The following is a 13,292-nucleotide window of genomic DNA, read 5'->3' on the forward strand; positions in this document are numbered from 1 at the left end:
GAGTTTAGAAGAGCAAGAGGGGTCTTGATTGAAACTTATAAAATACCGAGGGGTCTTGACAAGGTCGATGTGGAGAGGAGATCTCCTCTTACAGGAAAATCTAGAATTTAAAAAAATTTTTTGAGTACCCAATTATTAATTTTTTTCCAATTAAGGGGCAATTTGCGTGGCCAATCCACCGAACCAGGGTTGTCGGGGTGAAACCCACACAGACATGGGGAGAATGTGCAAACTCCAGGGTAATCTAGAAATAGGGATCGCCCATTTAAGACAGGGATGAGAAGAAATATTTTTCTCCCAGAAGATAGTGACCTCCGTTCCTTTCCTCAGAAGGCAGTGTAGCAGATTTTTTACATGTTTTCAAGGCAGAAGTGGATAGAGCCTTAATAAACAAGGGGGTGAAAGGTTACCGGGAGTGGGCTACTGTCAGCTCAGCCACGCGTTCCCCTTAAATTTAAGCAAAACACTGTGGAGGCTGAAGATCTGAAATAAAATAGAAAGTGCCAGAATAGCTCAGCAGGTCTGGCGGCATCCTGGAGAAAGAAACAAAGTTCTGAAGAAGAGTCATATTGGACTCGAAACTTTAACTCTGTTTGTCTCTCTACCAATGCGGACCTAGTCCTATCACTTTCTGTTTTTATTGTTGCCAAGTTTCCCTTCATGGCTCCTGCACACCTTGGATCCAATTACTCACCTATTCCCTCGGGTATGGGTAGGCAAGGCCAATTTTCAAACTTAAACCCCTCCCCTCAAATTAGTAGATTGCCACAATTGCTGGATTAACCACTGGGCAAATAAATCCAACACACAAGACTTGGCTCAACTTTCTGAAAAGCCAATTGTTATTGTGAACAAAGTCTAGCAAATTTCAGGAGGCTTGGCCAGCCTATCCATCAACTTAATCCATCAACAATGATTGCTCAAAATGAAGAGCTACATGGTCATGCACTGATACTTGAGAGACAAATTTAGAACACGGAAATAAGCCTGCTTTTTCCTCTGTCACTGGATGGGTGGGGAAGGGTGTATTGATGATGGATGCTAAATCTGCTGCAGTGTAACATTTGTTATATTGTTCCGTCTAAAATAAACCTTATTTGTGCGACTGGGAACTTTATTCAGGTTGTTGTAAGACATAAAACTTTGCAAAGTCCAACATATCTACTGATGTTGTCCAGTACATTTTCTTTTCTACTGAATACAGAAATATAACTGCATACATACCTATTCTATGAATGTACTCAACAGAACTAGTTGGAAAGTCGTAGTTGATGACTAGATTCACTCCTTTAAAATCAATACCACGAGCCAGGAGTGCAGTGCAAATGAGCACCCAAATCTTTCCTGCTCTGAAGCTGTACACTACATTATCTCTCTGGTGGGGGAAGAAGTAGAAATATTCAATTGTTGACAAGTGATTAATCACAGTAAAAACAGGCTTTAACTCCCAGCTCCAGTTTCCAGGTCCACTGGATATCCAACTATGATTGAAAACAAAGCAACTCTCTCCAACAAATATATATTTGTGAGTTACATGACAAAAATCTCAGAAAATACGAGGCATCAAATAGAACTGCAGGCTCTATAAACCAGTCAGTATCTTAATAAGTGGTTTTGTGTGCAAGTCTCAATAGTGAATGTTGAAGGCACTTCTAACACATTGGGTTTCACAAACAAGGTCAATCCTTTTCTGATGTATAAAGGCATAGTTTCCAACCAAGAGATGTTGGGTAGCCTGCCTTATTTTCTTCTCTGCCCTCGCCGGAGGGCACTGTTTCTGTCAGTGTTATAGCGGAGGACGGTTACCATATATACTTGTGTAAAAACTTTTGAAGCTAAAGTTTAAGGCAGGATTCTTAAATGAATAATATTTAAGGGGTTTGCACGCATGCTTGATTTTTACTCACAGACTGAAATAAATCTTAACAAACGTTTAAAGACTTGTTATTGTAAACACGTTATTGTGCTCTCTGCCGTTTCTGTGCTGTGGCAGTGTTGGTACAAAGAAGTCGATCAAAATGAAAAGGCCCTGCATCACTTTGGTTCAGAAAGTCCACATGATATTGAAGCTAAACAACCCTCTCCCCTCAAATAGAAGGAGACTCCCAAGAATACCGGCTGTTGCATTTACTAATTGTTTTGCATCCTTTACAAAATGAGCAAAACACATACTGGAGAATAAAATGATTCTTAGAAATACTGTGTGCGCAAAACGTATAATCAACGTTATAAAAAAAATGAGTGAACTACTGAACCCTTGAAGTCAAGTCTGCAGATACTAACAAAGTTTTGGAGGATGTACCATGTAAGCCCTACCTAAAGAAACAATATGAGGCTTTAAACCATGAGAAAGCGCATGGGAAACTGTAGTGTCAGGGAAACATTAATTAATCTTGAGTAAGTGATTAATGTCTAATTAACTAATCACTTGTTGAGTGATTGATTACATTTCTGAATGAATCAGGGGGTCTCAGCGGAGAGTAAAAACCAATGAAAAATGAGTAATTGACTAAACTATAGATAAGGATTTTCTTAAGAATATGGGCATCTCTGGAAATTACTTTTATTTTGAAGTATTTTCTTATGTTTATGTTTTTAATGATTTTTCGCTATGTATTTCCAAGTATATGTATTATTTTGATGTATGTTTTGATTTAGTTCTTATGCAAGTGTATCAAGTGAATTTTAGCAATAAAAGTGTGTTTTGGAAACCTTCAATCAACCGGACTGAGTACCTTACTTCAGGGAGAAAAATAAGAGATCCTACACTACCCCTCTGCCTCCACCACTCCCAAAATTGTCAAGGAGAGAGAGGAGGTAGAGGAGATTCTGGGAGGCATGGCTGTGCGGTGAGAACCTGGAGCGAGGAACCCTGGATTCCAAGCACAAAGGGAAAAATCAGACCATCGGCGACACCCTGCTCAGCTGGTCCGAATGGACAGCAAGGAGAAAGGTCCGATCCCGGGGCCAGTGCCGACGGCCAAAGCCACAACCTTCACTGAGGAAAAGGGTATCGAGGTCAAACCCACCAATGGGTAGCTGTGATGGTGGAAGAGCCCCAGCAACCTGGCCTGCAAGTGTGCGCCAGGGGATAAGAGCGAATAGAGGAGCAATAAATATTTTCTTCAGTTTTAGTTGCTCGCTGCAAAAAACCTCCCTCCAGCTCAGGTGAAACAATCTATTTAGTTGGTGCATCTACTGTTGCTCTGCCTTTCATAAAACCATAATGGAAAACTATAGTCAACTTTTATGCAAGGTGTATGAAAAATCATGAACTTCTAAACCAAAAACCATGTGTCAGCTTTCCTCGAGATGAACTTTTACACAGGTATATACAGTAATTCACAACAGATCACTGTCATAGATCTGCCTGTGCTTGACTTTGTTTCTTTTCCTTTTTTAAAAATAAATTAAGAGTACATAATTCTTTTTTTTAATTAAGGGGCAATTCAGTGTGGTCAATCCACCTACCCTGTACATCTTTGGGCTGTGGGGCGAGACCCACGCAGACAGGGGGAGAATGTTCAAACTCCACACGGACAGTGACCCGGGGTTGGGATTGAACCCGGGTATTCGGCCCCATGAGGCAGAAGTGCTAATCACTGCACCACTGTGCTGCCGATGTTGTTTGACTTTGTATCAATAACACCATGTCCCAGCACTATTCTATTGGTTATAATTTTTCTTCTTTCTTCAAAAGAAGTCTGGGGAAATTTAAAGTTAATTAACGGATCATTTATCGGTCAGTTTTCCTGTTTTAATTGTTAACCTACTAGCTTGTTGCATTTGACTTCTTCAAACAGAACATGGCAAGATGAAAGTCTGTATACCTGTTGCTGTGTTCTTTCTGCATGGATAACCTCAACGTTAATGCCCTCATAGATTAACTCACGAAATAGTTCCTTTGCTCTTTCAATAGACTGAACGAAAACTAGTACTGGAGGTGAAAAGCCCTTGAAGGAAAAGGTTAAGCATATTACATACACACACAGATGCGAATGAAACAAGTCACGCTGCTAGAATCCCAAACTGTTCCTATAACCAAGAGAATGGTCACACAATACCCACAATGACACCGATGGATTTTCATACAAATCATGAGATTTATAAAACATTTTACAACACCGGATTGAGAGGATAGGTGTTCTTAGTTAAACAATATTGAATGAGTTGGCTTTCCTGTTACAAACACATGCAGGCAACAGTGATTGATTAACACTGAACATTCGGCAACTCATCATTGCTAGTGCTTTTCTTTATACTGAAGCTAGATATTCCACCCAGCTTGCACAACAACTTTACCAGTGAGTTCTAAATGACAAACGTAGCTCCCCAGGTAAACAGTAAACCAAAGGTGAGGATGGCTGCATGATGCAGACACTCGATGGCTCTCTGGTATGCTGAATCTGGAATTAGGAGTTGCTAAATAACGCTTTGATCTAGTAATGTAGGAGCAGTAGTAGGGCATTTGGCCCATCGAGCCTGCTCCGTCAATCAATTTGATTAGGGCAGATCATCCACCTCACTGCCACCTTCCCAACTTGTCCCTGGTGTCATTAGGATCCAGAAATTTATCAATCTCGGTCTTGAACATGCTCAATGATTGAGCCTCCTCACTCCCTTGGAGTACAGAATTCCAAAGGTTCATCGCCTACTTAGTGAAGAAATTCCTCTTCATCCCAGTCTTATATGCCCTGCCCCTTAGTCTGAGACTTTGTCCCCTAGTTCTAGATTCACCAGCCAGGGGAAACATTCTACCTACATCGATCCTGTCCCACCCTGTTATGAACTTTTAAGTTTCAATGAGATCACCTCCCATTTTTCAGAATTTAGAAAGAGGTCCAGCTTCCTCAATTGCTCCTTATAAAAGACAGTCCTGCCATCCCAGCGATTAGTCTGGTGAACGTCCGTTGCCCCCCCTCTTGTGGCAACCACATCTAAGTAAGGAGACCAAAACTTTACACAACATACCAGGCGCAATTTCACCAAAGCTCTATACAATTGCAGAAAGACATCTTTACTCCTACACTCAAATCCTCTTCTGATGAAGGTGAACATACCATCTGCCTTGCTAGTTGCTCGCCGCACCTGTATGCTAGCTCTTGGTAACTCATATGCAAGGCCACTCACATCTCTTTGGACATCAACACTTCCCAACTTTTCATCATTTAAGGAATATTCGGCCTTTCTGTTTTTCCTACAAAGGGTTGGATAGTTTCACATATTCATGTTATATTCCATCTTTTTTGTTCTTGCTCATTCATTTAGCCTGTCCACATCCCTTTGATGTCTCCTCCTCACAATTTACATTTCGACCTAATTTTCGGTCATCAGCAAATTTGGAAATATTACATTTGGTCCTCACATCCAAATTATCTATATAGGACGGTAAACAGCTGTGGCCGAGCACTGATCTTTGCAGTACCCTAGTCACAGACTGTCAACCTCAGAATAAGTAGTTTAACCCTACTCTGTTTTTCTTCTTTGCTCGTCAATTCTCAATCCATAGCAGTATATAACCCCCACTTCCATGTGCTCTAAATCCCAGTCCAAAATTCTATCAAAGTAGGGATGAGAGAGAGAGAAAGGAATAGGGGAAAAGGCATTAACAAAACTCTGGGACCATCTTTCATGCCTGCCATTTTCAACATAATATTATGCAGTGCCAAAAAATACAAGAAGGTTGGCAAGAAAGAAAATGAGCATAACAGTAGAGGTTATAGATAGAAATGGATTAAAAGGGGAATTACTGTTGGTCCTAAAACCCAAGTTATTTACCATATTATTATTATATCTTTAAAAGGCAGTACTGAAAGGTGTCATCCACCAATGTTATAGACTGGCGCCACATAGTGGAATACAAAGGAAATTACACAAGTAGACCACATCACAGTTCCTTGGGATTCTCAATTGTCCACCTCTGATTAGGTATAAATCAGAACTATGTGTTGAGAAAGGCACCACCTTAGTCCTCAAACCCAATCTTTAGTGTACACTATTTTAAAAGTTCACAATCAGCAAGGGCTCAACTTTAGTGGTTTTCCAATGCCAGGATTGAAAAGTATGCCAGCTCTACTCCACACAATAATAGCTTACATCAGAGCATATGTCATTGGTGCATCTAAACCAGGACTCCAAAGGGTTGTTTTCTGACGACTGGGACTGGAATATTTCCACTAAAATATGAGGTATTTTCAACAATTTTGAACAGTCAAATGAAATAGTAGTAGTGCTGGCCATGTGCATCTGATTATCTCACTCATTTCCAACCTTTTTAATGAGGTCTCGCATTGCCAGCAGTTTCCCAGTTTCGGTACCCACAAAAAGTAACTCCTGCTCCACAGTCTCCACAGCAGAATTCCTACAGGAAAAATTAAAAGGTACTGCACATGTTTAACTAGAATAGTCTTACTATTGCTCGTAATGGAGGACATTTAGTGCACTAATGCAGGCAGCCCAAGCAAAGATTGTTGCAAATTATGATGAGAACATAATGAGTGTAGGCTAAGGGTGTACATGTGATGTTAGATCAGCATTAATAGACAGGAAAATCTGTCAAGATAAAGGAGTCAAATGAACAAAGTGTTTGGAAAATTCCTGATCCTCACCCAGTGAGGGAGAGAGACAGATTTTTTCAGTGGTTTCTCAAAATGGAGTTACAATTTTTGGGGAACAAGGCAGCACGGTTAGCACTGCTGCCTCACTGAGCCAAGGACCCGGGTTCGATCCATGTGGAGTTTGCACATTCTTTTTGTGTCTGTGTAGGTCTCACGCTCACAACTCAAAGATGTGCAGGGTGGGTGGATTGGCCATACTAAATTGCTTAAGTGGAAAATTTAGTGTACCCATTTAATTTTTTCCAATTAAGGAGCAATTTAGCATGGCCAATCCACCTAGCCTGCACATCTTTGGGTTGTGGGGGCAAAACCCACGCAATCACGGGGAGAATGTGCAACCTCCACACGGACAGTGACCCAGATCGAAACAGGGACTTCAACAATGTGAGGCAACGGTGCTAACCACTGCGCCACCGTGCTGCCCTATGAATTGGGTACTTTAAAAAAAAGTGTAAACATTTTATGGAACAATTTTTATGGAACAAATTAGAATGCATTATATAATGAAATAATACAGATTCAATGTACTGAACATGTACAAAAGTAACTCAGCTGTGATCATTGATCTAACTTGGTGCCCATCTTCATTACTCATATTCCCAGTCATATGGGCCTTGCAATTTGCATCAAAATTACAACTTTAGTTACAATTTAGCACTTGAGGAAAAGTGGACTAACTTCATAGTATAAAACAAGCACAAAATGGCACAGAAATGTTTGTTTTCTCACATGTCACGGTAAAATAAGGTTAGCAATCAGCGAGTTTGTCCGGATATTATGCTTTTTGTCTCACCTTGCTCCGATCGTCACAGATACCACGTTGTCCAAGTTCAGTTTGCACCATTGTTCAACATCAAATGCAAACGTGGCACTGAACATAGCTCGCCGCACATTGTGAGATGTACATGCCAGGAAGATAGTGGCTAACTGATCTCGGAATCCAGATTTGCCACCTTCAAACAACTTATCCGATTCATCAACAACCAGCCACTCCACCCTGAAATTCATTTAAATAAATTAATTAAAAAGGAGCATTTCAGAAACCAGAAACATTTTAGTTTTAATAATAGTAATCTTTATTAGTGTCACAAGTAGGCTTACATTAACATTGCAATGAAGTTACTGTGAAAATCCCCTAGTCGCCACACTCTGGCGCCTGTTCGGGTATACCGAGGGAGAATTCAGAATGTCCAATTCACCCTAACAAGCACATCTTTCGGGACTCATATTAAAGCATACACTACGAACCAATATATCCTAAATTTTGTTTTACTCCTTTTGAGTTTTGCATTGGCAATATTGTCACCCTGCAAAATCAATCTACAAATAGATCCCATTTCTCAAGACACTGGCAGGACATGAAAGACTTGTCAAATCTGATTGATCTGGAGGAATACGGGAGTGATGTGTGGGGGTGCTCCAGATTCTTTACATGCACTCTCTATAATCACTATATATCCATCTACATTTCAATGAATACACTATTCCTTTGATGCATCAACCTAGCAATATCAATAATGGGACAGTGCTCAGCATTTCCCATACTTTAACAGAATCAATTCAAATAACAAATTCCTCATTAAACTGCTCTGTTGACTCACTGGAACAGTACCAATCAGACACAATGGAGAAAAGAAAAGGTACAGCTAAACTTTACTGCTTCTGAAAAACGAACCCGCAACCCTCAGTTTGTATTTGTTAATGAGACAAATCATTATTTTCTGGACTTCCGCTGACGGTGGGCGGGAGACGGCCGCACAATGGAGGGCTCCCGTTCGGGAACGGCATTTTTGGGGCTTTAAGCCCGGTCCCAGGGTCCACGGAGGCAGCAAAAGCAGGGAGAAGGCACAGAGGCGGCAGAGTGAAGGCACAGTGAAGAAAAATGTCGAGGGTGAGCAAAACAACGTCCGTAAGGAAAACAGCTGAAGGTCCGTCGGGGAGTGGAAAGGTCACCACGGGGTCACCAAGGAAAATGGAGGCTGGAGCACCAGGGGAGGCCGCATTGCTTACGGCTGAAGAAATAACTAAGGTGATGGCTGCGGAATTCGAAAGGCAGTTTAGAAAATACATGGAGATAATGAGGAAGGAGATGAGAGAGATTTTGAGTATGCTGGTGGAGGAGGCGATTTCCCCGGTGACGAAGGCGGTGGCGAGTGCAGTGGCGGAGGTGCGAGAGTAAGGGGAGGAGCTGAAGGAAGTGGAGGAGACAATATTGCAGCACGGTGATCAACTTGCCTCGATGGGGAAGGAGATGCGGAAGGGGATGGACACTAACAAGGATCTGCGAGGAAAAATGGAAGACCTGGAAAACAGATCCAGGCGCCAGAATGAGGATTATGGGGCTGCCAGAAGGAGTTGAAGGAGCGAGGCCGACTGAGTATTTAGCCGCGATGCTGGCGAAACTATTGGAGGAGGGGGAGATCCCTCCCGATATGAACTGGATCGGGCTCATCGGTCGTGGAGGCCTGTACCAAAGGCGAGTGAGCCGCCAAGGGTAGTGACTCTGCGCTTCCGTAGGTACAGTGTGAAGGAGAAGGTCCTGAGCTGGGCCAAGCAGAAGCGGGTGGTGCAGTGGGCTGGAGCTGGTATACGTGTATACCAGGACTTTACGGTGGAGCTGGCGAGGAGGCGGGCTGCCTTCAACTGGGTGAAGAGGGCACTGTACATTAGCAAGGTGCAGTGCGACATTGTATGTCCAGCGAAGCTGAGGGTGACTTACAAGCTCAGGGACTTTTCTTTTGGAACGGCGGAAGCAGCGGAGGAGTTTGCAAAGGCAGAAGGACTGTGGCAGAACTGAGAAATTGAGAAGTGGCCATGTGCCGATGTAACCTCATGACTGTATTTTCTTCTTTTTTGTTTCACTGCGTGCGGGTGTATGGGCTAAAGGAGCCAATGTTGTATATATTCGGACAAGGGAAGTGATGGGACTTTCACTCGAAATGAGGGCTCTTTGGAGTGTGGGTGGATATGCGGGGTTTGTGTGCTAAAAGGAGATTTCTGGGCTTTCCTAGGGCCAGGCAAGGGGGAAAGGGACCCGGGCGGAGGCCTCCACGCTGGCCGGTTTAAGCCGGCCAGTGAACGGGAGTGAGGTGGGGGGAGGGGCTGCGGCCATCGGAGCCTGGCAGAACAGGGTCCGAGTGGTCTAGCCGGGGTGGAAAGTTGGGGGGGAAGGAACCGAGGTTGGGAGGAGGAGTGAAGGAAAAGGTGAAAATGGAGAATAAAAACATTTTTTTTTTAAAAAATCATTATTTTCTGGCAATGGTCTGCAGACCACCCTTAGATAAAATTGGGGAGTGGTTATGTTGGAGATACTCGGGTGGCATGGTGGCACAGTGGTTAGCATTGCTGCCTCACAGCGCTGAGGACCCCGGTTCGATTCTGGTTCGGGGTCGCTGTCCGTGTGGAGCTTGCACATTCTCCTCGTGTCTCCGTGGGTCTCACTCCCACAACCCAAAGATGTGCAGGGTAGATGGATTGGCCACGCTAAATTGCCCTTTCATTGGAAATTTTAAAAGAAATGTTAGAGGTACTAATCCTTGGATGAAGGTCGAGCCATGCACTTATATGGAGTGTTTCAAATTATGCCCCCAGCATTAGCTGGTCAAATGGAGGGGAGGGATAAATAATATGAAGTTAAAAAAAAGTCCCAACAACTCCACAGCTCAGCTTTTCCCAAGCTTTACTCATGCAATTTTTGTTGTCAGTATTGTCATGTGAGAGTACCTTTAAGAAATGGGTGTTTAAGAAACGTACCTTTAAGAAATGGGTGTTTATCAGTGATGTCAGAGTGTGGGTGGAGCTGGTCTGTCTGTCATCTTTTTACTTTTGTTTTAGGCTGTTTTGCTGCAGGTTGTGTTTTTATTTCGTTTTCAGAGCTGGATAGCTGCAGTCACAGCCAGAAGGGGTATTAGTCTCTCTCTGTAATCTAAAAACTGAAAATCGACTCTTTGGTAATTTAAAACTAATAACCGCTTCAGTAGTGACTTTAACCTGATGTGCTTCTGTTAAAAGTTATTTTTTAAGTCTTATGGGTGTTAAAAGGACAGCTTATGGATTACATAGTGTTGTATTCTTTGGGGGTTGTATTTGAATTAATAGTTGCTAAGATGTTCACTGTATGTTTTAAAAAGGTTAACTTGAGTTCATAGAATAAACATTGTTTTGCTTTAAAAAATACTTTTCCATTTCTGCTGTACCACACCTGTAGAGTGGGCCGTGAGCTCCCCAATCCACAATCTAGTAAAAGTTGTGAGTCAGGTGAACTCCATGATACACTTTGGGGTTCTCTAAACCCTGGCCCATAACAAATTGGGGTCTCGAGGCGGTTAAAAGTCTATCCATTGGATTGACTTAGTGAACTTAAAGACAATGAGGGGTGAGCATATCGTGGTTGATTTTCAGGTGTGGTATTCCAGTTTAAGTAGGGAGTGTGTTGTGGACAATGGCTCTTTCAGAGACTCTGAAGTTTTGGGGGCTGGAGATGGTCACACGCAGTACCTTACGGACAGAGACTAAAAGCAGACTGTTAGATTTGGCAAAAACATTGCAGTTAACATTACCTTACAGAATGCGGAAAGATGAGGTAATTATGGTAGTGGCTAAGCATTTAAAGATCTGAGATACAGTTTCACTCATTGGAAATGGCAAAAATTCAGTTACAAATTAAACAAATGGGACATGAGAAAGAATTAAAGCAGCTTGAATACGAAAGAGATAGAGAGGAAGATGAAAGAGAAAGGGAGATACAGATCAGGGAAAAAGATAAAGAGAGAGAATTTGAACTTCAGAAAATGGCCATGAAACATGACAGTCAGTTAAAATTGGCAGACGTAAAAGGAAACGTACAGTTGGATGATAGTGATGGGGATAGTGAGAAAGAGCGTCAAAGTTGAAGCCTTGGTGGGAATCTATTTAAATATGTCCAAGCATTGCCAAGGTTTGATGAGGAGGTAGAAGCCTTTTTCATTTCATTTGAGAAGGTAGCGCAACAAATGAAATGGCCACAGGACATGTGGGTATTACGGATTCAAACATAGCTGGTAGGTAGGGCTAGTGAAGTGTTTGAACTATCAGAGGTGGTATCTCAAGAGTTGTATGAGGTGGTGAAAAAATCCATCTTAGGTGCATATGAACTAATGCCTGGAGCCAACAGACAAAGGTTTAAAAGTTTCAGGAAAGAACCTGGTGAAACATACATGAAGTTTGAAAGGATCAAACAGAGTAATTTTGATAGGTGGATAAGGGCTTTGAAAATAGACCAAACGTACAAAGTTCTCAGAGAAATTATACTTTTGGAGGAGTTTAAAAGTTCAATTCCTGATGTAGTGAGAACTCATGTGGAAGAGCGGAGGGTTAAAACTGCGAGATTAGCAGCAGAAATGGCAGATGATTATGAATTAGTTCATAAATCAAAGTTTGGTTTCCGACATCAGTTTCAGCTTGTGAGGGATAGAAACTGGGGACATGAGAAATACTCAAGTGGTAAAGGTGAAGGTGATCTGATGGGATATAGTAAGGAGAGTGTACCTCAGATTAAAAAAGAAATCCAGGAGGGTGGAAAAGAAATGAAAAGTTTCAAATGTTTTCACTGGAATAAACTAGGCCTTGTAAAGTAAGTGTTGGTGGTTGAAGAAAAGCACTGGGAAGGCTGATGTGGTAAAACAGGATAAGACAGTGGGGTTTGTTAAAGTGGTAAAGGAAAGCCCAAGTAAAGCGAAGGAGGTGCAAAAGATTGTACAGCCTGATCAAGAGGTGATTGATAAGAAGGTGCCAGATGTCTTTAAAGAATTTACTTGTGTGGGTAAAGTTTACTCATGTATCAGGAGGAGCAGGTAAAGAAGTCACAATTTTAAGAGATATGGAAGCTAGTCAATCTTTATTTAATGGTAAGAGATGAGGAGTTATGTAGTTTGGGGAGAATGTTGCCAGAAAAGGTGGTAATATGTGGAATTCAGGGTGAGAGGAGTAGTGTTCCATTATACAAGATAAGGTTGGAAAGTCCAGTGAAGAGGGGTGAAGTGGTAGTAAGAGTAATAGAGAAACTATCTTGTCCAGGAATACAGTTTATCTTGGGTAATGATATAGCTGGATCGCAGGTGGGAGTGATGCCTACTGTGGTTGATAAGCCAGTGGAAAATCAGACAACTAACGTGTTGAAGGACAAATATCCTGGGATATTCCCGGATTATGTAGTAACAAGGTCGCAAAGTCACAGGTTAAAACAAGAGGAGAAATCAAAGAGTGAAGATGAAGTTGAAGTGCAATTATTAGAAAAGATTTTAGATCAGATGGTTGAAAAAGAACAAGAACAGGTGGTGGATGAGGCAGATATCTTTAGTTCAGGAAAATTGGCAGAGTTCCAACAGAAAGATACAGAAATAAAACGGATGTATCAGAAAGCATACACGGAAGAGGAATCTGAGTGTATACCAGAGTGTTATTACCGTAAAAGTAATGTCTTGATGAGAAAATGGAGACCTTTACATATGCAGGCGGATGAAAAGTGGGCAGAAGTTCATCAAGTAGTATTGCCAGTAGGGTATAGAAAGGAGGTGTTGCGAGTTGCACATGAGGTACCAGTGGGAGGTCATTTGGGAATAAGAAAAACTCAAGCTAAAATCCAAAAACATTTTTATTGGCCTGGACTACATAAAGATGTATTTAAATTTTGTCAAT

At 41.9% G+C, this 13,292-nt stretch overlaps 1 protein-coding gene across 3 annotated transcripts in view; it reads right to left on the reverse strand.

Annotated features, from left to right (window-relative positions):
- The window catches only part of ddx52 (DEAD (Asp-Glu-Ala-Asp) box polypeptide 52), a 40,443-nt gene that overhangs the window by 14,115 nt on the left and 13,036 nt on the right, over positions 1-13,292 (reverse strand). For 2 of the 3 annotated variants that reach the window (XM_072469681.1, XM_072469680.1), the window contains exons 8-11: positions 7,411-7,614; positions 6,271-6,361; positions 3,831-3,953; positions 1,225-1,375 (exon numbers count right to left, since the gene is read on the reverse strand). In XM_072469681.1, coding sequence (XP_072325782.1) covers positions 1,225-1,375; positions 3,831-3,953; positions 6,271-6,361; positions 7,411-7,614 — 569 coding nt within the window. The remainder of the gene's footprint in view (positions 1-1,224; positions 1,376-3,830; positions 3,954-6,270; positions 6,362-7,410; positions 7,615-13,292) is intronic. The other variant, XM_072469682.1, reaches the window with a different exon arrangement.

The sequence above is a fragment of the Scyliorhinus torazame genome, chromosome 12, assembly GCF_047496885.1.
Source record: "Scyliorhinus torazame isolate Kashiwa2021f chromosome 12, sScyTor2.1, whole genome shotgun sequence".
Taxonomy (NCBI): Eukaryota; Metazoa; Chordata; class Chondrichthyes; order Carcharhiniformes; family Scyliorhinidae; genus Scyliorhinus; species Scyliorhinus torazame.